This window comes from Olea europaea, chromosome 7 (assembly GCF_002742605.1).
Source record: "Olea europaea var. sylvestris chromosome 7, O_europaea_v1, whole genome shotgun sequence".
In the NCBI taxonomy this organism is placed as follows: Eukaryota; Viridiplantae; Streptophyta; class Magnoliopsida; order Lamiales; family Oleaceae; genus Olea; species Olea europaea.
In genome coordinates, this window is record NC_036243.1 from 21,829,057 (window position 1) to 21,854,244 (window position 25,188).

At 36.0% G+C, this 25,188-nt stretch overlaps 2 protein-coding genes across 12 annotated transcripts in view; both read left to right on the forward strand.

Annotated features, from left to right (window-relative positions):
* Window positions 1-1,531: 1,531 nt before the first annotated feature.
* LOC111397442 (probable disease resistance protein At5g63020) overlaps window positions 1,532-25,188 on the forward strand; it is a 68,769-nt gene continuing 45,112 nt past the window's right edge. For 3 of the 11 annotated variants that reach the window (XR_002703249.1, XR_002703248.1, XR_002703250.1), the window contains exons 1-5: window positions 1,532-1,707; window positions 1,869-1,959; window positions 4,060-4,193; window positions 4,355-4,445; window positions 4,774-4,864. Coding sequence is in view for 6 of the 11 variants with exons in the window: in XM_023024386.1 (XP_022880154.1) it covers window positions 21,816-24,690 (2,875 nt within the window). In the remaining 5 variants the exon portion in view is untranslated. Of the gene's footprint in view, window positions 1,708-1,868; window positions 1,960-3,602; window positions 4,194-4,354; window positions 4,446-4,773; window positions 4,865-5,048; window positions 5,152-21,809; window positions 24,691-25,188 lie in introns of those variants that run through there. The other 8 variants (XR_002703251.1, XM_023024380.1, XR_002703247.1 and 5 more) reach the window with 8 other exon arrangements.
* Window positions 8,453-9,620, forward strand: LOC111397443. The gene is made up of 2 exons (XM_023024387.1): window positions 8,453-9,345; window positions 9,435-9,620. The coding sequence occupies exons 1-2, from the start codon at window positions 8,932-8,934 to the stop codon at window positions 9,594-9,596; spliced, it is 576 nt and encodes a 191-aa protein (XP_022880155.1). The 5' UTR covers window positions 8,453-8,931; the 3' UTR covers window positions 9,597-9,620.

The following is a 25,188-nucleotide window of genomic DNA, read 5'->3' on the forward strand; positions in this document are numbered from 1 at the left end:
TGGACCAATTTATAAGAATTTGACATACCCCTCTTAATAATATTGACATTTTAAAATATAACTTTAAATCTTAATATGGTATTAGAGCTCATTAAACTCTAATGAACGATTCGATCCGATCCGATCAAAACTAAAAAATGAACATACGAATTTCAAAATTGATCTGCTCAAATGAATCACCATCTTGTGGGGACATGTTAAAAGTATAAAATCCTACATCAATTAAAAATGAAAACATAAACCAATTTATAAGGGTTGTACCCCTTCTTTTAATAAAGTTGACATTTTAAGAAGGAACTCCAAATCTTTACAAAGTAGATAATAAACTTACCTAGATGATATACAAGATATGGTTTTTAATCCTGGTTATGAATTTAGATCTACTGCACGAATCCTTTGTTATTAGTTGGTCCTTTTTATTGCTAAAACTAGTGGCCGATCCAAAGCAAGAAGATCAAACAATACTTTTTTTCTTTTTTTTTTCTTTTTTCTTTTATTCCCTTTCTGCTGCCCACGCTAAGTCGCTAAGGGGAGCCGTCTCACAGTAATTTATGAAGCCCGTTTATACCCACACTCACATGCACGGATTTCATTCTCTGAAGTGTGAATTGTGTTTCTTTCACGACTTTGACTACTGTTTCTATTGACATTACTCATTGTTGTATCCATGGTGAAAGTTGGTAATTTGTAATTGAATTATCTCAGCGATAATTACTTTGTAATTTCTACTGCAGGGTAAATTGAAAAACAAAGAACAGTATTACCTTAGAGATGGTTTTGCTTCGATAATTGCATTTCTAAGTGCTTTCCAGTCTCCTTCGTGGAAGGATATTTTTCAAGGATGATAGAGTCCATGTGCTTAATCTGGATTGTTAGGTTTGCAGAGGAAAATATGAAAAAGAAGAACTTTAAAATAAATAAAAGACTGTTTATGACTTCACTAAAGAGTAATGATATTTGATGTTTAAACTGCATTGTAGATCAACAAGAAGCAACTGCCCAAAAGCTTTTCATAAAAAGAAAGGAATAATTTTTAGTAAATATAACTATTTTCCAGTGCTTAGTCCCCTAAAAAAAATAATTAGCTTAGAGATGTTTTGGCCCTTTTGTTCAATAATTGCATTGACAATTCTTAGTGCTTTCCGACCTCCACCGACTTGATGGGCCCTCCCTTTGGTTCAATAATTGAATTTTGTTCCTAATTTCCTTCCATGAAGGTTCTTGGTAAAACCCCCATTTGCCCCTATTATTTCAAAATTTAATGGGTGAAATAACATATTTTTTTGGAGAATAGGAAGTTAAAAAAGAAGAAAAAGTTTTCGATTTACGTATAATATAATTTTATGAAAGATTGTGTGATTAAAGAAAAAAATAATAATAATCTACAGCTTTCTCCCACATCTTTATTCTATTGTAGCATATTCATTCATCCTTGAAAGAAAGTTTGAGGATGTGATCGCTAAAAATATAAGAGGGGGAACCTCTTTGGTAAAAAAATACTCCCTCTGGTTCAATAATTGCATTGGTAATTTTAGCGCTTTCCAGCCTCTTTCCTTCCTAAGCTCCTTTCGGCGAAGGTTCTTGATTAGCGTTACTTTATATGCCTAGACAATTCACATTCTACTCCCTACAACTTTCTCCCACTTCATCATTCTTCTTTGCTCCTTGCTCTGTTTATTTTGGAATATCCAGATTATTCGATTCAAGGTAAGTATATTATATTGATAGCCTCCTCTCCCTGTGTTTGGATTTCACCTCATTCATATTATTATTTTATGATCTTTAAATGTTTCATTGATTAAATAATTATTAATATTTGATTCTTACTTGTTTTGATCTGGATCAATCTCTCTCCTTTGGTCCTGAAGTGTTTTGAGTGATAGACTCAATTGGAGGAGATTCGTAGTCTTCATTACTAATTTGGACTCAACTGCAACCATTTAATCTGAAACAATTCAGGTAAGTACATAACTTTTTCAATTGGCATTTTGTTAAGAATATTCTTTTTGGCTTCTTCGGTGTTATTTGTTCCCCTAAGAGAGAGTCCTATAAGCTTGCGTGATACCATTTGTTATATGTTTAACTTGTATTTATAGGTGTTTTACCATTGAAATCAATTTTTATTTTTTATTTATTATTATTATTTTTTTAAAATAGCTCCCGACGCGACCCTTTAGGTAAAAATAAGAGAGAGAAGCGTGATCCATTTTCCATAAACAAATTCTTTCAAATCCTTGTATCGTGTACTCACAACAGTCAGTATCTGTTTTTCATTGTTATCAAAATCTATCATGCTCGGTCGATTGAACCAATAAAATCAAGTCAAACGCATGCATTTCAACCTTTAAAATCCACTATTTAAAACATGTTCTAAAACCAGTGAATCTTCAATCGGAACTTGTTGAATCGATTTCTATGTTTTCAGGTTTTTGTTCAATCTTAACTCAAAAATAAGGGGCCCGTTTTGTTTGCGATTCAATTTTTAATTATGAGTTCATTTTCAGTTTTCTATTTTAATGTTCAGTTTTAAATTGTTGAAACACGTTTGATTTGTCATATATGTACATTATAAAATTGATAAATCTTACGATGTTTATTTTTTGCTACAGAAGTAAAATAAAACTAACTAATAAATTAAGTTGGCAGAATATAGAAAATTAAAAAAAAATGAAATTAATGACATGAACTGAATTTTCTATATGGGCTCTTTTATATATTTTTTAGAATTTTTATTTAAATAATTAATAAGGGTTTGAACTGTTTTTATTTTTTAATTTATCTGCCGTCCTTCCTTGACTTTCGTGGTAGAATCTACCGCTCTGGGATATTACATTTCCAAAAAAAAATTTCATTTTTCATCAATTTTTTGGAATTTTATTTCTTCAAAAAAAAATTTTGAAATTTATTTTTAACAAATTTTAGATTTTACTTTTATTTATATATATATTTTTTTAGCATTTTTGAATTTCTCTTCAATTTTTTTTAATCATTTTAGAATTTTAAACTTTATATTTTCTAGAATTTCAAAATAATAACTTTTTAAAATTATATATATATATATATTTTTTAAAAATTTTATTTTTGAATAAAATTTTATTTAAACACTTATTTTTTTATATTTTTAACATTTTCACATTAAACACTCAAATCGTCCGACGTGACCCTATTCCAACATCATTATTCAATTTATCATGCATATAGGGACCACATACCAGCAAGTTCTATTTATAGCCTGTCTCTCTCTCCCCTATAACAATTATTCAATTTATCATGTGGGACTAGTGCTACCAACAATTGGGAGGGAAACGAAATCAACTCCACCAAAATGTAGGAACACTTTGTTATAATTTATGTGAATTTTTTAAATTAATATACTACCTACAAAATAAGTATAATTTTGAATTTTACATAATTTCATTAGTACCTTTTGTATTTAGTTATTTATTTAATAATTTAATCTACTCAATTCGGTTCGACCTTTAACCCTTGATCTTTTATTTTATTTATGTCGATGTTCGGGCCAATTTTTAAAATGTTGCTCTCTCATCAATTTAAAAATATAGTATAATTCAAAGAAACACCTTAAATAAATAAATAAAAAATAATACATCATGTCATTAAAAATAGTAATAATAAAAAATGACACAAATACCTTTAACCAATATGTTTGGAAAATAAAAGAGGGGCAAAACTGACTTTGTACCATTTGGTGCAAAGATTATGCTACATAATCCTTTACACCTCCTCACATGGAGGGAGTCCCATGCATAATAAATTATATAAGAGCCCCCCCTCCATGTGAGAGGGGTGTCACCGTATGTGTACACGGAAAGTGTACATATAATACAATTCTTGGTGCAAAGTTTGGTGTCCCTTAGAGTGAGTTTGCACCGACATTGGAGTTGAACTGAACATCATTGTGACGAAGTTAAGAATTTAGAGAATATGTAAGTGGAGAATTTTTGTAATAAGCATATGGACTAGCGGTCAATTTGGACATTCTGCCCATTATTGGAGTACTGGTTATGAATTTAGATTGACTACACGAATCCTTTGTAGGAAAATGCTGCTCGACCCGGGATAAAATCCCGGGCTTGGAACTAGGGGCCAAGGTGGCAAAATCTCGGCCCCCGATGTGAATCGTGCAAGCCTCGTGTGATTGATTTTGGAATATCCATATTACTCGATTCAAGGTAAATATATGATATTGATCTCCTCCTTTCCTTTTGTTTGGGTTTCACCTCATTCATATTATTATTTTATGATCTTTAAATGTTTCATTGATTAAATAATTATTAATATTTGATTCTTACCTGTTTTGCTCTGGACCAATCTCTCTTCTTTGGCCCTGAAGTGTTTTGAGTGATAGGCTCAATTGGAGGAGATTCGTAGTCTTCATTACTAATTTGGACTCAACTACAACCATCTAATCTGAAACAATTCAGGTAAATACATACAACTTTTTCAATTAGCATTTTGTTAAGAATATTATTTTTGGCTTCTTCGAAGTTATTTGTTCCCCTTAGAGAGAGTCCTATAAGCTTGCGTGATACCATTTGTTATATGTTTAACTTGTATTTATAGGCATTTTACCATTGAAATCAAAAATTTTATTTATTTTTTATATTGATCTCCTCCTTTCCTTTTGTTTGGGTTTCACCTCATTCATATTATTATTTTATGATCTTTAAATGTTTCATTGATTAAATAATTATTAATATTTGATTCTTACCTGTTTTACTCTTGACCAATCTCTCTCCTTTGGCCCTGAAGTGTTTTGAGTGATAGGCTCAATTGGAGGAGGTTCGTAGTCTTCATTACTAATTTGGACTCAACTGCAACCATCTAATCTGAAACAATTCAGGTAAATACATACAACTTTTTCAATTAGCATTTTGTTAAGAATATTATTTTTGGCTTCTTCGAAGTTATTTGTTCCCCTTAGAGAGAGTCCTATAAGCTTGCGTGATACCATTTGTTATATGTTTAACTTGTATTTATAGGCATTTTACCATTGAAATCAAAAATTTTATTTATTTTTTAAACAGATCCCGACATCCGGCAAATCCAACCCTTTAAGTAAAAATAAGAGAGAGAAGACGCATGATCCATTTTCCATAAACGAATTCTTTCAAATCCTTGTATCGAGTATTCACAAAAGATTTTTTTTATATATATATATATATATATATATATTTTTTTTTTTAATGTATCAAAATCTATCATGCTCGGTCAATTGAACCAATAAAATAGTCGAACACATGCATTTCAACCTTGAATATCCACTATTTAAAACCTGTTATAAAATCAGTGAATCTTCAATCGGAACTTGATTGCTATGTTTTCAGGTTTTTCGAGGTCAATCTTAACTCAAAAATAAAGGGCCTGTTTCGTTTGCATTTCAATTTATAATTTTGAGTTTATTTTGAGTTTTCTATTTTAATGTTTCGGTTTAAATTTGTTGAAAACACTTTTGATTTGTCATCTATGTACATTATAAAATTGATAAATCTCTCAATGTTATTTTTTTTCTACAGAAGTAAAATAAAACTAACTAATAAATTAAGTTGGCAGAATATAGGGGGAAAAAAGAAATTAATGACATGAACTGAATTTTCTATATGTGCTCTTTTAAATATTTTTTAGAATTTTTATTGAAATAATAAAAGGGTTTGAACTGTTTTTATTTTTTAATTTTATATAATTTTCATTTTTCAACAATTTTTTGGAATTTTATTTCTTTAAAATTTTTTATTTTTTTATAATTTTATTTTTTTTAGAAATTTATTTTTAACAAAGTTTAGATTTTACTTTTTTTTTATTTTTGAATTTCTCTTCATTTTTTTAATAATTTTAGGATTTTAAACTTTATATTTTCTAGAATTTCAAAATAATATATTTTTTTTGTTTTTCAAAGTTACAAAATTTTATTTTTAAATAAAATTTTATTTAAACGCTTCTTTTTCATATTTTTGACACTTTCATTGTAAACACTCAAACCGTCTAAAATATATGTGTGTGTGTGTGTGTGTGAACGCGTGTTCAAAAAAATTAGATCAAACTAATTTTGAAAGTTTTGCAAAATTGAAAAGTGAAATAAATGCTTAACAAATTTAGCAGAGTTTTGCTAGACGAATAGGGCCTGTGGCCCGTCTGTCCAAGGGGCCGACGTGACCCTGTTCGAACAACATTATTCAATTTAGCATGCATACAGTAACCACATACCAGCAAGTTCTATTTATATCCCCTCTCTCTCCCCTATAACAATTGTTGATTTCCACGTGGGACTGGTGCTCCCAACAATTGAGAGGGAAATGAAATCAACTCCATGAAAATGTAGGAACACTTTGTTATAATTTATGTGAATTTTTTAAATTAATATACTACCTATAAAATAAGTATAATTTTGAATTTTACATAATGTCATAAATATTTTTTGATTTTATTTATTTATGTAATAATTTAATCAATTCATTTCGGTTCGACCTTTAACCCTTGATCTTTTATTTTATTTCTTTCGATGTTCGGGCCAATTTTTAAAATGTTGCTATGTTTCTCAACAATTTAAAAATATAGTATAATTCAAAGAAACACCGTAAATAAAAAATAATAATACATCATGTCATTAAATATAGTAATAATAGAAAATGGCACAAATACCCTCAACCATTATATTTGAAAAATAAAAGAGGGGTAAAATTGACTTTGCACCATTTGGTGCAAGGATTACGCTATGTGTACATAGAAGGTATACACAATCCTTTATACCTCCCTCACAGGGAGAAGGTCTCGCGCATAATAAATTATTCATGACTCCTCTCCATGTAAGAGGGGTGTCACCATATGTGTGCACGGAAAGTGTACAAATAGCACAATAGTCAATCTTCGTTCTTGCGCTCCAAATTTTCTTCAAAATGTGTTTTACTACCTCCCAATGCGTTCTGGCCGTCTCTAGACTTTCTTTGATATTTATATCTCGTGAATATTAGGTTACCGAAAGAGTTTTAATTGTATAAGGAAAGAAAATTTCGTATAAGACAAATTGCCATGCGACTGCATGGTTTTAATCCGTGCGGCCGCATGGTTATTCCATATTTCCACTTAAATTCCCTGCATCCATTCGTGCGGCCGCACGAGAGTTCTACCATGCGACCACATGGTAGACTTCAACTTCCAAAAACTTCAGTTTAGTCCCTTTACTTGAATCTTTCACTTCTAGGCCTCTTTTCTTCACTCTTTCTATTCCATCATCCCAAGGCATCATCAATTGGCATTTGGTTCAACCAATTCCTTGATTTGTTCATAGGGTCAACTTTTGGGTAATTGCACCTTGGTCCTTGAACTTTCACTTTGTGTCATTTTAGTCCTTTTTCGCGTCTTTTCTCATGTATTTCACCATGTTCATTGGTGTTCCCTACAATTCACAAATGTAACGAAATTAAGTCACAATTCAATCATTTTGCTCGTAATTAAGTCATGTTTATGACTTAAATAAGTGTGCAAAAACACACTTATCAAACCCTCCAAATTTGAACTATTGTTTGTCCTCAAACAAGATAGTGACTAAATTCTAAACAAACATGGCTTAATACCCTGCTAAGGCTCAAGATTGGACTAAGTGTTTGATTTGATGAAAATATATTAGTGCAAAAATGACATCAACCTTCACCTATTAAATGCGTACTTGACGTTTGTGTGTGAGTTCATGCCAACATATTAGGTTCATGATGGATTTGAGTCCCGACCCCGAGTGGTCAATTGTATCCTTACTCGCTCGAGAGATACACAACCCCCAAACTTATGTTTTTTTTCACTCAATTATCCCAGGATTGTATTTTAAAATTAGGAATTTACATAGCTGTAGTCTTCACCCTCTCGTAGTTTGGATTAATCCCACTATCACAAATTTACATTTCAATAAGTGAAGGCTTTCCTAAGTTTGATCGCTTCGACACTCAAGATTAAACTAGGATACTTGCCTTGCTTCAAAGGAATAGTTTCTTTAACCAAATGTCCAAGGGCTTTTCTTCATGTTATCATCTCTCTTTTCTCTAATTTTTCTGATTTTATTATTAAGCTACTCATTTTTTTTTATTTTAATCTTCTCATTTGCTTTTTATATAACCCATGTAACGAGTTTTAGACCGGTGACTCCCAAACCAGTTGGCTTTAGGGCACCAGATTTTAAACCCTTGTAGGCTTATTCACTCGAGTTATAAAGGCTCGATCTGATGACTTTCTATTAACCTCTTTCCCTCTTGCTTTCTATATGACCCTTTTAGCGAGTTTTAGGCCGGTGACTCCCAAGCCAGTTGACTTTAGGGCACCAGATTTTGAAATATTTTTACAGGCTTACTTGCTCGAGTCATAAAGGCATGAAAAGAAGTGTATTGTTCTCACAAATTTATTTTATGCCCTTATTGTTCTAGACATTTAGTTTCCAAAACTAACCCTTAATTTAAGATTTTCACCTAATCTTCACCTCACTGGTCTAGATAATCCACACAATAAAATTTATGCACGGAACCTCCTCTCATCTCAACGCTCCTTTACAATAGCTCAACCATCACCAAACTGTCTTAAGGCAGTTTACGGTTTAATTCAATAGGAGGTTATCATTCTTTTCCTATTTTATGCTCAAAATCCAATCATTTATCTAACATGTCAAGCATGAATAGTGTGCACAGATAATGTCAAATTTTGCATCAACAAGTGTCAGTTAGCATAGTTGCATCAGATCCAACGTTTTTACAATTTAAACTAGTCCAATTATAACATCATAGCTAGTAAGGTTATCAAGCCCACACAAGCATGCATGAAAAGAATTAAAGCAAAACTAAATAAAATGCATAGGTAATTTTTTTTCATTATGCACACACTGTGGAATACAGATACCGATGAACACAAATACTTAGTTAAAATTATAAAATTATGTCACCTCCCCAAACTTTGTTACTACATTGTCCTCAATGTAAAATTAACAGAAAATTAAAGATAGAATTTTACGGACAACATAAAAGGGAAAATCAAAATGTGGTAAATAATACTTCCCTTGAATCAAAATGGATGAGGTGGCGGAAAACTGGGTCCTGCTGTACCATCATCTGGCAGAGGAGGGTATCGTCCAAGGAGCTGCCGCATCATCTCACTCAGTTCCCGCATCAAGGTAGACTGTTGTGTCTGCTCGGCCTAGATAGCTCTCATGCTCTCCCAAGTTTCATTGACCCTCATTTGGATACCGTCCACCCGACCAACATACATGTTCAGCCGACCATTCATGGTATCAACCTCCCGTCGCATGACTGTAGCATGATCCCTGACATCTCTAATATAGTTCAACGCAAGGTGATTGTCTCTTTGTAAACTTCTCAATTCAATCGTCATGTTGCCAAAATCTTGAAAGAAACTGTGAAAGTCTCGGCTAATGCCTGTAGTGGTGGAGAATATCTGTCTTAGCAATTGATTATCCACGTCAGCTTGTGGTGCTGGAGCCCGTGGGTGTTCCTGATCTGAAGGGATTTGGCCTTGTTCTACCTGCTGTCTACGTCGCTCATTTTCTTGCTCTTCTCTGTGTTTTGTCTGAGCGTCAAATGTAGTTCGTTTGATCACGAGGCTGGATTTTTCAGGTAACTCCTCAAGTAAGAGGGCAACACCCGCAGCCTGACATATGCCACTAATGAGGCTCGGGAATATCAAAGTAAAGCGACGATCTCTCCAAGTTCCCAATGAGTGTAGTTGATTGTATATATGAGTAGTGAGATCAATCTTGTTGCCCTGAGCCAAGTGGTAGATGAATCCTGATGTCTGATCTGGGAATGTAGTCCTGTGTGATATGGGCTCGATATTGTGGCACATAAAGAGCCATAGAATCGCTATGGAAGGGATAAACTCAATCTGATGCCACTTGGTAGTTTCGAGGGGCCATGCATTCTCTCGCCCCATTAAAACCTCAGCCACTTCATTCCAGTGAAAGTCAATTGGGAGAGGAATCACATTCTCTATGGTAAGCTGGTAGTAATTATGAATGACCTCGGGAGAGAACATAATCCATTTTTCCTGCACCCAAGTCTGATGGAAATGCTCGGAGCCTGGCGTATCAATGTCACTGTTGAAGTTGGCGAAGAACTCTCGGCATAAAGTCTCATAGAGTGGATGTGGTCTCTCCACCAACTTTTGCCACCCACAGATCTGAACAAAGTTGACCAACTCAAAACTTGGGAAGTCATCAAGCTTAACGGGTTTTTCAGCATGTAAAGTCTAATGGCGTACGATGTTTTCATATCGTGCCACGGTAGTTGCAGTTAAGAATCGCTGAACTTCTCCCGCGAGCTCTCGAGTACAGGCTGTCCCAATGGAGGAGCCTGATTTTCTTTCCTGTGCGAAGTCCTCTGAGGAGGCATCCTGCAAAGTTTGTAAAACTACACTCATTAAGTTTAATGTGAAAAGAATACGCATGGAGTGAGAAAATAAAGTATGCATTGCACAAATCCCTCAAATGTGCTTCAAAATACATGTACTTGACGATGATGTGTAAAATGCATGAAACATGTTCCAAGCTAGTGGTAGTATCAAAGGAATGTGAAACACCAACAAAAATTAGCTCAAAACATACACTTTGATAGAAGTGACCCATGACCAAACTAGAACTTTCAGCGCCGGGCATCGCCTAGAAAACTGAAATTTTCCAGACTGAACGCTGGGCATATGAAAGTGTCCATACTATTCTAGCACATATCCAAAATTCAAGTCAAATGGATGTCGTTTGGGTTGGCAAAAAAAAACGGTGCAAAGTGGGTGAAGTGAGGTGCCGTGACGGTGCGTGCAAGTGTTGCCTACGTATAGTCAAGTTTGGTTCTTGTAATTTCCAATTCATGTGTTATGGGAATTCATTACATTACCCCACTCTCATTCATATATTACTCATGTGGATGCATAGCATGTTTACTGTGTAGTTCAAGGAATTTATTGAGTGGGTACACAAGCTCTAGCTAAACAGTACATATTGCAACCATATTCACGAACCCCTCAACTGTTATACCCCGTCACTTTAACAAACAGAGAGAGCATCAACGTTATTCACATCCCAGTTTGTATATCGAACGCGCAAATTCACCAAAATGCATAACTCATTTCACATTGACAATTGATCAAACATGTAGCATGCCATTGTATGGGATCTCTGGAATTTCAACAATTGGAGTCTAAGTCATGCCAAAATGACAGACATTTAACAATCTAGCATCTATTACTATGAGACAAGTGCCTTTCAAGTTAATGTACATAGGAATGCATCACAATATGTATTTTAATTCATCCACCGATCACATGCAATGCAAGAAGCACCATAAAACATAGAATATTCACTGTGGCATTTCATCAAACATATAGCATGCATAATGTGAAGGTATTACCAATATAGTGAATTGAAGTTTCAAATCGTTCCATAGTCCTCACAACACAATCACATCAAATCCACCCATACATGAACTAGCCCAATCTCCCTTAATTACTCAAAATTGAAATTTCAAATGTGACTTACCCTAATGACGGAACCGAGAGGGATTTAAGAACCATTACCTTGTACTTCTAGGGGTTGATTTGAGTTCAAAAATGATTTACTTTAGATGATATTGCACTTCAAAAATGATATTTGTGTGTAGTGTATGTGATTCGAACTCGACCGTGTGTAGAAATCGTGCCTTCGAATGCTTGTGGTTGTGAGAGAATTGGGAAAAAATTTGAGTGGGGATGAAGGAACCGGGCGTGGGTTAAAAACCAAGCCTGATTTTGCCATGCTGCCGCATGGCTTTAAGCTTTGCGGTCGCATGGTTCAAGTGGCTTTGGCCACTTGATTCCCGGCCTCTGTTTGTGTGGTCGCACTTTGCAGAGTGCGATCGCATGAGCCATTTTTTTTTAAGCATGCTAATAAAGAAAACGAATTTAAAAATAAAAACTTTGAAAATATATTCAATTCCCCCAAAATCACATGTTTGATTAAATTGCACATCAAAATTTGGTTTTCAAGTTAGTGGTTGACCTGACTTGTCAATGACCCCAACTTTTTCAAAGATACATTTTTAAACATTTTAGGGTATGCATAGACCATAAACTTAGTGCCCGAAACCAAATTTTTGAAATTCACAATCACGCATTGACATTTGAAATTTAAAAAAAAAAAACTTTTGCCTCGAAATGCATGAATTACACCCCCAATTACCAAAAACAACTCCGATCAACCTGAACTCGTGTGTGATGCTTAGGGACTCGTGTGGACAGTGCTTGGACTCTTTTAACATGTATGGATGATCAATGACCTAATTTTAAAAAAAAATTTAAAAATGAAATTGAAAAATTCCTAATCTGATGCAGAAAGCAAAATAAATTAAATTAAGAGGATACAGTGAGTTGCCTTCCACCCAGCGCTAGATTATAGTCGATGGCTCGACTTTTCTGCAGCTACTTTACTTTGGTGTCCCGAGTTAAACGGTGGACTTTTGGTTGGAGAAGTCACCGCCCCAGTAGTGCTTTAGCCTTTGCCCATTAACAGTGAAGGTACCTTTAGTCTCATGGCTGACTTGTATAACTCCGTATGGTAAGACTTTTGTGATAGTGTATGGACCCAGCCACCGTGACCATAGTTTTCCCGGGAACAACTTGAGTCTCGAGTTATACAGTAGTACTTGCTGCCCTACTTCGAATACTCGTCTCTGAATGTGCATGTCATGTCACTTCTTGGTTCGTTCCTCGTAGAGTTTTGAATTTTCATAAGCTTCTATTCTAAATTCATCCAACTCATTCAGTTGCAGTAGACGCTTTTCACCAGCGGCACTTAAGTCCATATTTAATTGTTTCATAGCCCAATATGCCCGGTGCTCCATTTCTATTTTGGACATTCCATTTTTGCATGTTATCGGAGATTTAGTCCATGACGACGAGCCAATTGGGATTCCTTACAACCCGGGCATTGATAATCAATTGGTGGATAACGCTCAACAACATCATCTTGGTTCGGAATTCTCTTCAAAAATGAATATTGAATTTGTGATCCCTGAGGAAGTGACGGAGTATTAAAGGCCATGGAAGCAATTTATTTGCAAGGAGCTGAAATACCAAAGTGATATGCCATTAAAAATGCATTCCATTGGAGTGACAATGCTATAGTTGCCTAGGCTGAGTATGAGTAACGCAAGAAAAAGGATTGGGGATTTATCAGCTGAATTTATTTTTGGAACATCACAAGCTTGCAAAAAGAAACCATCCAAGCGTAAGCACTTCAATCTTTGTGAAGGAGATTGGGTTTTTCGAATTGCAAAGAGGTCCAAGTATCATCCAAGAGGCTGTGGACCATTTCACGTGCTTGCAATGATCGGAAGCAAAGGCTACAATTTGGTTGATCAATGTTTGGATTCGAGGTCGAATCCTTTCGAAAAGAGAGGAGATGATGTGATTCGGCTTGGGCGCCAAACGACCAAGGATTCGATATATGTTGGAGGGAACCTAAGGACAAGATTCAAGCTTCGTTCGGGCCAACAAACCTATATAAATGCATGGTCGAGTTATGGATTTCGATATGGTGGAGTCAACGAGCCAAAGTCTAGGATTTGTATTGACGTTGAAGGCTGAAAACCAATTGAATCAAGTTGTTGGAAGAAAATCGAGTTTGGAGGAAAAACCAAGTAACCATGCGACCGCATGGTTAAAACCACCGTGCGGCCGCATGAGAGGGTGCAGGGATTTCACGGGCAACAGTCCATATGCCATGCCACAGCCAAATACATGTCGCGGTCGCATAGGTGTTTTTCGGCCAGAAAATTTTCTTTCCGTGCGAGAAGGTTTGTTTTGAGTCAAGTTCTTATTTTTGGTAACTTTAATATTATTAGGACTCTAATTTCGTGTTTTACAATATTTTAGGAGTTTATTCCTTTTTAAATTAGGTTTTATATTCTTTAGCATAAATATGAGTTTTATTATTCATTGGAACAATACTTTTATTATAAAATTAGAGAATTCTCTCTTGAAGCTTTGCTTCATTTATCTTTGTTCTTGAATGGACAAATTCGAACTTATCAAGACTAATCATCTTGTCGCGTTCAAAACATCGGCTTGAATCATTGAATTGTGTAATCAAAGAATCTTTCACGTCATCATTACCGTTGAGTTTTTTAGTTCATCTTTTATTGGTTCAAATCCATAATCCGGGTATGATTTCTTCAATCGTGTGATCAAGAGGTCCTTCACAGTAACGTTTTGTTGGGTTGCTTGGTTCACTATTTTGGGGTCAGATCCATAAACCTTGGTCATATTGGCGTTCTTAGGATTCGGTTCAATATCCTGTGGGTTCGATTGCAACCTTGCTGATCGGGTTCGCATCCAAAAACTTGTTCACGAAATATTTTCTTTCGATTTTAAACCACCGTAAGTGTACGGTTCGTTAACAAGTAATAAAGTGGATCCAATGAGTCTGAATATCGTCCCACAGCAATTGATAAGTTCAACTTGCCCGTTGATTTGTAGATGATATGGAGTAGCGACACGGTGTTTAACGCCATATTTATTCAACAGCTACTCAAAGTGGCGATTATAGAAGTGTTTGCCCCCGTCATTGATTATAGCTCGCGGTGTACCATATCGGGCGAAAATATATTTTTTCAAGAACCTAATTACTGCCTTTGAATCATTTGTTGGTAGTGCAACTGCCTCCACCCATTTTAATATGTAATCCACTGCTACCAAGATGTACTGATTTGAGAACGACGGGGGGAAGGGTCCCATGAAGTCAATTCTCCAAACATCAAATATCTCCACCTCCAAAATATTATTCAGTGGCATTTCATTCCTCCTCGAGATGTTCCCAGTGCGTTGACATCAGTCACACCTTTTGATAAACTCAAAAGCGTCTCTAAACAATGTAGGCCGGTAGAACCCTGATTGTAGGATCTTTACAGCTGTTTTCGAAGCCCCAAAGTGTCCTGCATATGCAGATGAGTGGCATTGCTCGAGAATCTCATGTACTTCTTCCTCAGGTATGCATCTTCTTACTATCTGATCAACCCCTCGCCTATAGAGGATTGGATCCTCCCAAAAATAATACTTCAATTCGGCGAAGAAATTTTTCCTCTGATGACTTGAGTAATCCGATGGTGGGATGGAACTAGCCAAGTAATTGACGATATCTGCATACCAAGATGTTTCATCCACTCTTAACATCTGCTCATCTGGGAAGATCTCGTTTATTTATATCCACTAAATCTTCCATCCCCCGGGCATTAATCGGGTAAGTGATCTGCTATTACATTCTCACTGCCCTTCTTGTCTCGTATCTCAATATCAAATTCTTGCAGTAATAGCACCCAACGAATTAATCTCCGCTTTGCATCCTTTTTTGTGAGCAGATACTTCAATGCAGCGTGATCAGTATAGACGATGACTTTAGACCCGATAAGGTATGACCTGAATTGGTCGAATGCATATACCATAGCCAATAGCTCCTTTTAAGTGGTGGCATAATTGATTTGCGTTTCATTTAGAGTCCTACTTACATAGTAGATCACATGAAAAATCTTGTTCCTCTGTTGTCCTAATACTATACCCACGGCGTGATTACTTGCATCACACATCAATTCAAAAGGGAGTTCCCAGTCTGCTGCCACAATTACTAGTGCTGTCGTAAGCTTCTCCCTTAAAGTGTTGAATGCTGTGAAGCATTCCTCATTAAACTCAAATGTTACGTCTTTCATTAGCAGATTGCACAACGGTTTAGTGACCTTAGAGAAATCTTTTATAAATCTCCTGTAGAGCCCCGCATGCCCCCAAGAAACTACAAACTCCTTTAACTGATGTAGGCGATAGTAACTTCTCAATAACTTGGATTTTTGCCTTGTCCACCTCAATTCCTTTTGCCGAGATTCGATGCCCGAGTACAATGCCTTTCTGCACCATAAAGTGGCATTTCTCCCAATTTAAAATCAGGTTAGTCTCCTTGCATCTCTGTAAGACCAAATTCAGGTGCTCTAGACATTCATCGAATGAAGTCGTCCATGAAAACTTCAATAAACCTTTAAATCATATCGGAGAATATTGCCATCATACATATCTGAAATGTGGCTGGAGCATTGCAAAGACCAAAAGGCATCCTACGATAGGCAAAAGTACCATAGGGATAGGTGAAAATGGTCTTCTCCTTATCTTCTGGTGCGACAGGTATCTGATTATAGCCCGAGTATCCATCAAGGAAGCAGTAGTGTGAATGTCCAGCCAATCTCTCTAACATCTGATCAATGAATAGGAGGGGAGAATGATCCTTTCGTGTGACTGCATTGAGTTTGCGATAGTCGATGCAAACTCTCCATCCCGTAACTGTTCTGATGGGAATTAATTCATTCTTCTCATTTTTCACCACTGTGATTCCCCCTTTTTTCGGTACCACTTGAACTGGACTAATCTATGCACTATCTGAAATTGGGTAGATAATTCCTGCATCCAGTAATTTCAGTATCTCTGCCCTAACCACTTCCTTTATGTTCGGATTTAATCTTCTTTGACCCTCTATACTTGGCTTGCAGTTTTCTTTCATTAGAATTTTATACATACACAGAGAAGGGCTGATTCCTTTAATGTCAGCTATTGTCCACCCAATCGCCGTCTTGTTCTCTCTGAGTACCCTGAGCAGTTTTTCTTCCTCCATCTCACTGACTGTGTTTGAAATGATTACTGTAAGTGTATCTGACTCCCCCAAGTATGCATATCTGAGATGTGGCGGTAGTTGGTTGAGTTCTAAAACTGGCGGCTGCTGGATAGAAGGTAGTGGCTTCGTATTTCCTTTCCCCAGTTCCTCGAAGTGCCATTTTCGGGTGTTGGCGGGTTGGTCTCCAAAAATCGTGCACATGTTTCAACTTCAAGAAAACTTGAGTGAACTGATTGGGATTGTACAATGCATGCCTCATGTGCATCAGATGGACCGTGAAGTAGGAATGTTTCCTGTACTGCATTGTCAATAATGTCAACTTGGTAACAGCTGTCTAATTCTGCTGGTAGTTTCATTGCCTTGAATACATTGAACGATATCTGCTCCTCTCCCAATCTTAAAATCAACTGCCCCCTTTGAATGTCAATTAACGCTCTTCCTGTGGCCAGGAACGGTTTGCCAAGTATCAATAGGACATCCTTGTCTTCTTCCATGTCGATGATAAGAAAATCTGCTGGGAATATGAACTTTTCGACCTTGATGAGCACGTCTTCAATTATCCCTCTAGGGTGTGTCAGTGATCTGTCTGCCAGCTGAAGTGTCACAGTGGTTGCTTTAGCTTCTCCCAAGCCGAGTTTCCTAAAATCAGACAGAGGCATTAAATTAATACTTGCACCGAGGTTACATAATGCTTTATCGAAATATACTTCACCGATTTTGCAAGGAACAGTAAAACTCCCTGGATCTTTTAGCTTTGGTGGGAGCTTATTCTGAATTCTGGCACTACATTCCTTCGTAAGCATAACTGTCTCATGGTCCTGCAGCTTGCGTTTATTTGATATAATATCCTTGAGAAATTTCGCATAGCTAGGCATCTGAAACAGTGCATCGGCTAGTGGGATGTTGATATGGAGCTTCTTGAAGACTTCTAGGAATTTTTTGTATTGTTGCTCCACTTTTTGCTTCTTCAAGCGCTGTGGAAAGGGAATCGGAGGCTCGTATGGGTTGACTGTGACCTTGGCTTTGTCCTGTGATTTTTCGTTTGGAGTTGATTTCTTCACAGCAGTTTCATTTTCTGCAGAGGCGGATGTCTCTACAGTCACACTTGGTCTCTTGACATGGATTTCCGATAATTGCACTCCTCTTCGAGTTGTAATAGCTTTAGCTTTCTCTTTGGGATTGATTTCTGTATTGCTTGACAAGTTACCTGGCATTCTGCCAGTCAATGTGATGACTAGCTGCCCCATCTGAGTTTCCAAATTTTTGATGGCTGCATTTTGATTTCGAGGTGTAGCTTCGGCTTTCTCCATGAATTTTCCTATCACATCTTCCAATTAAGACCTCTTCTCTTGGTGAAATTGCTCCTGTGGCTTATTCTGATTCTGGTTGCTCTAAGAGAAGTTGGGATGCTTCTTCCAACTGGGATTGAATGTCTCTCCATATTGATTGTGTTGTTGGTGTTGTCCCCACTGTGCATAGTCTGCTTGCTCAATTCCTTGCATAAGTATTGGGCAATTTGATGTTTTGTGCTCGGCTCCACATTCCTCACAATTGCTCTTCTTAGTTTGTGATATGCTTTCCACCTTGTGATACAGAGAGTCGATTTTTGCATATATTGCTGAATAAGCGTCCACCTCTTAGACACCTGGAGTTTTCTTTGGGATCGCCCTCTCAGAAGACCACATGGCTGATGTGGTGGCCATTCGCTCAAATAATTCCAATGCCCCATCAACTGTCCGTGTGGATATTGAGCCATCTGATGCTGAATCCACCATGTTCTTATGGTATGGAAGTAATCCTGTGTAGAAGAATCAGATTTGGGTATTTTTATCGAACCCATGCTGAGGGCACTTCCGGAGCATGTTTTTGAATCTGTTCTAGGTTTCGTCAAATGATTCAGTTTCTCCTTGATTGAATACTGATATGTCACGTCTCAGCTTCGCTATTTTGGCTAGGGAGAAAAACTTTGTGCATAATTTGTGTGCCAGCTCGTTCCATGTAGTGATACTTGCAACCGGGAGTGAATCCAACCATTCAAGTGCTCTGTCTCGTAACGTATGTGGAAAAAGCCTTAACCTAATAGCGTCATCCGAAATCCCTTGGTATCTAAAATGTTGACACATATCTAGAAATCGAGATACGTGTGTGTGGATTATCCTCGGCTTTGCCATAAAATTGGTGTCCATTTTGAAACAACTATATCACATTGGTCTTTAATTGAAAATTGGGCTGCCCAAACAGTGGATATACAATGCTAGATTGGCTTTGAATAACTTGAGGAGTCAAGAAGTCCCCCAGAATTTCATTTCCTTCGTCCATTGCCTCTCCTTCGTTAGCTTGAATAATAGGATTGTTTAATTCGTTGACCATTTGTACTTGTACTTTGCGGCGATCTTTTTGTCGTCGATGAAAGGTGCGCTCAATTTCAGAATCAACGGGAATCAATTCTCCTCCAGGCAATCGTGACGTGCAAATCTGAGAATTAAAACCAGTACGAGCACTGAGATTCAAACAATTTAAATAACTAAGACACAAATAAAGGATAGTAACCTAAAATAAAAAAAAAAAGAAAAAAGAAAATTATACTAGCAAAATAAAATTTGAGTTCGAATTAGTGCCTCGAGAAATCAAATTAAACTAAACTTAATCCCTGACAACGGCATCAAAAACTTTTTCATGAACTATTTTCTTTCGATTTTAAACCACCGCAAGTGTACAGTTCGTTAACAAGTAATAAAGTGGATTCAATGAGTCCGAATATCGTCCCACAGTGATCGATTAGTTCAACTTTTATCTAACGTAGCCTTAACCGAAATTGGATTGTCAAAGTGGATGTGGACCTATTTAAAACCCTAATTTCAAAAGGAAACCCTAATTACGTAATTTTAATGAGTAAATTGAAATTAAAAATCAAAATAATATTTTAAGACTCTAGAGTAAAATTAAATGTTGAGAACGCACGTTCTTATAATCAATAGAATTTAACATACTAGGATCACGATTTTCCATGCAATTATCACTTTAAACCCTAGTTTCACAATATGACAACACACTACAATTGTGACGAATCAATGTTCCTAAATCTATCCAATACTCTCTTTCGAGATGTATCAAACATATTTTTTACATACCACCGGTCTATATTTCTATGACAAGAGCATATGTAAAAATGCATGCGACTTTATGAATACTTAAATATTTACATAGGGCATAGCGATATATTTATATCCCTTATGGGGCCCTACGATGATTTATAATATGTCAAATCTATTCCAATTCTCTCGAATGCAAGAATAAATCAGTTAAATTCACACAATTACGAGCCCTTAATTGCGGAAACATTAATTGCATATAAATCATTCAAAACAATAAAAATGTGTCTTAAAATTCAAATAGCAAAACTAGGATATTAAAATTCAAATTACATGGTTCATCGATTTCCTAGTATAATAAAAATCTAGCCTAGCATGATTAAAATAACAAAATACATCAAGTTTTGAGTAATAAGTATCACCGGATTAGAAAAACTTGAAGAAATCTTGAAATTCCAATAGCCAATCTTCATTATTGCGCTCCAAATCTTCTTCAAGATGTGTTTTACTGCCTCCCAATGCGTTCTGGTCGTCTCTGGACTTTTTTTGATATTTATATCCCGTGAATATTAGGTTATCAAAGGAGTTTTAATTGTATAAGGAAAGAAAATTTCGTATCGGACAAATTGTCATGCGACCGCATGGTTATTCCATATTTCCACTTAAATTCCCTGCATCCATTCGTGCGACTGCACGAGAGTTCTACCATGCGATCGCATGGTAGACTTCAACTTCCAAAAGCTGTAATTTAGTCCCTTTACTTGAATCTTTTACCTCTAGGCCTCTTTTCTTCACTCTTTCCATTCCATCATCCCAAAACATCATCAATTGGCATTTGGTTCAACCAATTCCTTGATTTGTTCATCGGGTCAACTTTTGAGTAATTGCACCTTGGTCCTTGAACTTTCACTTTGTGTCATTTTAGTCCTTTTTCTCGCCTTTTCTCATATATTTCACCATGTTCATCGGTGTTCCCTACAATTCACAAATGTAACGAAATTAAGTCACAATTCAATCATTTTGTTCGTAATGAAGTCATGTTTGTGACCTAAATAAGTGTGCAAAAACACACTTATCATGAGTTTGCACCAGACATTGGAGTTTGACTGAACATCATTGTGATGAAGTTAAGAATTTAGAGAATATGTAATTGGAGAATTTTTGTAATAAGCATATGGGCTATCGGTCAATTTAGACTTTTTGACTATTATTGGGGCACTTGGGGAAAGGTAGATAATAAACTTACCTATTTAGATGATATAAAAGATAAGGCTTTTAAGCCTGGTTAAGAATTTAGATTGACTACACGAATTCTTTGTTATTAGTTGGTCCAGTTCATTACTAAAATATACTGGTAGCAAGAATATCAAACAGTATTTTTATTTTTTTTTAATTCCTTTTCTGGTGCCCACACTCAGGGGTACTGTCTCACAGTAATCTATGAAGCTTTTTTTGTACCCACACTCACATGTACAGATTTCATTCTCTGTAGTGTGAATTGCGTTTCTTCATGACCTTGGTCTACTTAAACTTATTGGTCCATCCTGTGTACATCCATTATGAAAGTTGGTAAATTGTAATTGAATTATCTCAGATGATTACTTAGGCGTTTGTTTCTCATTTTTACAAAAATGAGAATGAAAAAATTTAAGTTTCTGTAAAAGTTCACATATTTCGAAATCAATTAATGATTTGAAATTGAGCTATACGTACAACGGCACAAACTCCGGGGATTCTTAAAATTTTCCTGATTGAGAGGGTATTTTCAAGAGATTTTTCACCACCAAAAAATTGATTTTTTTGTCTGTTATTTTATTATTTCAACAGTAAAGTTTGACTTCTTCATTCACAAGTAGCCCCACTTTTCTTCTAACAATTTTTAAAATCTCTTTCAAACTGGGGCTGAGATTGTAAAAAATGAAGGATTCCTTTCTACCGAATTTAATATTTCTCAAAGTAATATCTAAAGTGTTCCATTGGTATTTTGACTGTTTATAAGTCATAACAATATTGATATTGCATGATATTTGCAGGAAGCCATGGTGGATAAGGTGTTAGAATTGGGTGCACCGATATTCCAAAACATTGTTGCACGGCTATGCCCAAACTTGGAAGAAAAAAGGAAGACTCTTCAGAAAAATATACGATTACTGAAAGGTCGAAAAGATGATGTTGATGAAGAATTACGTCATTCTGGAAAAAAACGCAAGAGAGAGGTTGAAGATTGGAGGAATGATGTTGAAAACATTATAAAACAGTTTGAAACCTTGGAACCAATAAGCAGCAGATTTTATCATGTTTTCAAACGACAAAAGTTGGCTGAACAGCTTGAAAGAATGATTGAGGAAGTGACGGTGCTCGTTGAACGAAGAAATTTTCCTAGCGGACTTTTTCTGGAGGTTGATGAGAGTATTGACCGTTTATTGTTAATACCCCGACCGAATGGCCAAGCATTTCAACAAAATTTTGATGACATTTGGACATCATTAATGGATGCCAACGTAGTAAGCATTGGCATTTATGGAATGGGGGGAGTAGGCAAGACGACTCTGGCAAGGCATGTCCATGATAAGCTAAAAGAATCCTTGCGTCATGTTTATTGGGTCACCGTCTCTCAAGAGTTCAGCATTTACAAATTGCAAACTGACATTGCTCGTGAACTGAATCCAGATATCACATGTGAGAATGATGAGGGGAAAATGGCAGCTAAACTCTTCCAGGAATTCCAGAAGAAGAAGAGATTTGTGCTTATACTGGATGATGTTTGGGAACGTATTGATGCAGAGAAGATAGGCATTCCTTCTAAAATGGATGGAAGCAAGTTGGTCATAACAAGTCGATTAGAAAAAGTTTGTCATCGTATGTGCTGCAAAAAGATTATAAAAGTGAACACGCTTTCCAAGCAAGAAGCTTTGGACCTATTCTTGAAGACGCTTGATTGTGGTGAACCTTCTTTAGAAGTAAAGATTTGCAAGAAAATGGTAAAGAGATGTGGTGGTTTGCCACTTGCAATCATCACATTGGCTGGAAGCATGACAGGCGTGATTGACATTCATGAATGGAAAGATGCATCGGAAGGGCTTAAAAAATCGTGTTTGGGACGAGCCGACATGAAAGATGAGGTTTTGCCAATTCTCTTGTACAGTTATCATCGGTTGAGAGATAAAAGGCTAAAAAGTTGTTTTTTGAATTGTTCTTTATATCCTGAAGATTTTCGTATTTCAAGAGAAGAATTGATTCAACATTTCATGTTAGAAGAGCTGATGGAGCGAAGATTAAGCTGGGAAGCTGAATTCAACCAAGGTCATGCAATACTAAATCAATTGGTGAGAGCCTGCTTATTGGAAACTGATTCAGATGGGAGGCTGAAGATGCATGATTTAATCAGAGAGATGGCAATAGGGATCACTAAAGACAACCCCCCGAGGTACATGGTAAAAGCTGGACTTCACTTAAAGGAATTACCAGAGGAGCAAAAGTGGACAGAAGATTTGGATAAGGTTTCCTTGATGGACAACTCTATAGAGGAAATTTCACCTGGCACGTCACCTAAGTGTCCAAGTCTTTCCACCTTGATCTTGAGAGAAAATCCTCTACGATTGATTGCAGATTGTTTCTTTACGCAAATGTGTGGGTTACGCACTCTCGATTTAAGTGAAACTGAAATTGAGAGCTTGCCAAATTCCATATCAGACTTGGTGAAGCTTAATGCATTAGTGCTCTCAGGTTGTTTTCGACTGGTATCAGTGCCATCGTTGGAAAAGCTCAAGGAATTGAGATATTTGGAGCTCTCATTTACTAGTGTTGAAGAAGTACCCCAAGGTATGGAAAGCTTAACCAACCTCAAGCGCTTAAGTTTGTTGTGTGATAGACTAAAGATGATACCGACGGGGACTTTGCGTAGACTCACACATCTTCAGCTGCTCGAGTGGCCAGATCATTTAGATGTACTGATGGAAGAAGTTGAGACATTGAAACAGTTGCAAGTTTTAAGATGCAGGTTAAATAGCGTACGTGATCTCAATCGGTTAATCAACTCACGACGAAATTTCAAGCCACTCTATTTCTACGATATTACAGTTGGTTCTCGAGAAATGGTTAAACTAAGAAAGAGAAGTGGACCATGTAAATTTTTATATTTTGGAGAAAACGGTCTCATGGAATCCTCTTTAGACACAGATAAGAATATGCTGCCGCAAGATATTGAGTATTTGTGTTTTTGTAGCAGTGGCTTAAGTGGTTGCTTATTGGATGAATTTCCAACTTTGAGCTCTGCTAGAGATTTAAAAGAATGCGGGATAATGGCGGAGGATAAAATAGAGTGCATTACGAGGTTAGAGGAAGAACAACAATCTAGAGGGGTCCCATTCCAAAGCCTTAAAAGGTTGCATCTGATGGAATTGCCAAATTTAATTGGTCTCTTCAAGTGGGAAGCAGTTGCTGCACCTCTTCCACGTGGAACATTTTCCTGTCTCCGATGGTTAGATATTTGTGGTTGTCATAAAATTAAGAAGGTTTTCCCTCAGAGTTTGGTACATAATTTCCATAACCTCGAACACTTGGGTGTCGGGAACTGTGCACAAATGGAGGAGATAATAGAAGATGACAAAAATGAAGGAGCTGATATCACATTACCAAGGTTAAAGACCTTTTATCTGGAGAATCTGCCACAAGTAAAGAGCATCTGTAAGGGAAAGATGATTTGTGATTCCATTGAGAGTGTTTCGTTGGGGGACATTAAAAATATAAAAGAATTCCCTTTATATTTACCGCTACTTGATGGACAGCTATCTCCTCCCTCACGTCTTGCATCAATCTATGTAACTGGAGACAAAGAATGGTGGGAATCATTGGAGTGGCCTCAACACAATGCCAAAAATGTTCTTCAACGCTTGGTTAGATTCCAAATCGACGGTACGTCTGATGTTTCCAGTCCACAACCTCATTATTTTTCAACAACTTATTTCTTTCTTTTGGTCTCTCTTAATAATTAATTCTAAAAATAATTCTTCAACAACTTATTTCTTAAAAAATTGGTCTCAAACAGATCCTAAATATATCTAAGAACAAAAGGAGTGACATACAAATTCAACAAGCAAGACTCTCTACTTATGGTAGAATTATTTGATGACACTGAAAACAAATAATCAAATGATCAAATTAATTTAGAATTACTATTTTTATCAGTTTATTGTCTATATTTAGCATCTGTTTTGGTTTAGATAAAAATAAAAAAATTTAATAGATTTAGAATTAATTGCAAAGGTATTCATTCCATGAATTGTGTGGTTAAAAACTTAAAATTAATTTTTGACTTTGACTTAGATTTAATTAGTAAATAACATAATTGCATTTAGATATAAAGTTAGACAAAAAAATTTTGGATAATAAACCTAAAAGTTAAATAAAATA

Coding starts and splice junctions, on each gene's coding strand:
- LOC111397443 (XM_023024387.1), top strand. CDS start 8,932: ATGTCACCTCCCCAAACTTTGTTACTACATTGTCCTCAATGTAAAATT. Junction 9,346..9,434: donor CTAATATAGTTCAACGCAAG/GTGATTGTCTCT, acceptor TAATGCCTGTAG/TGGTGGAGAATATCTGTCTT.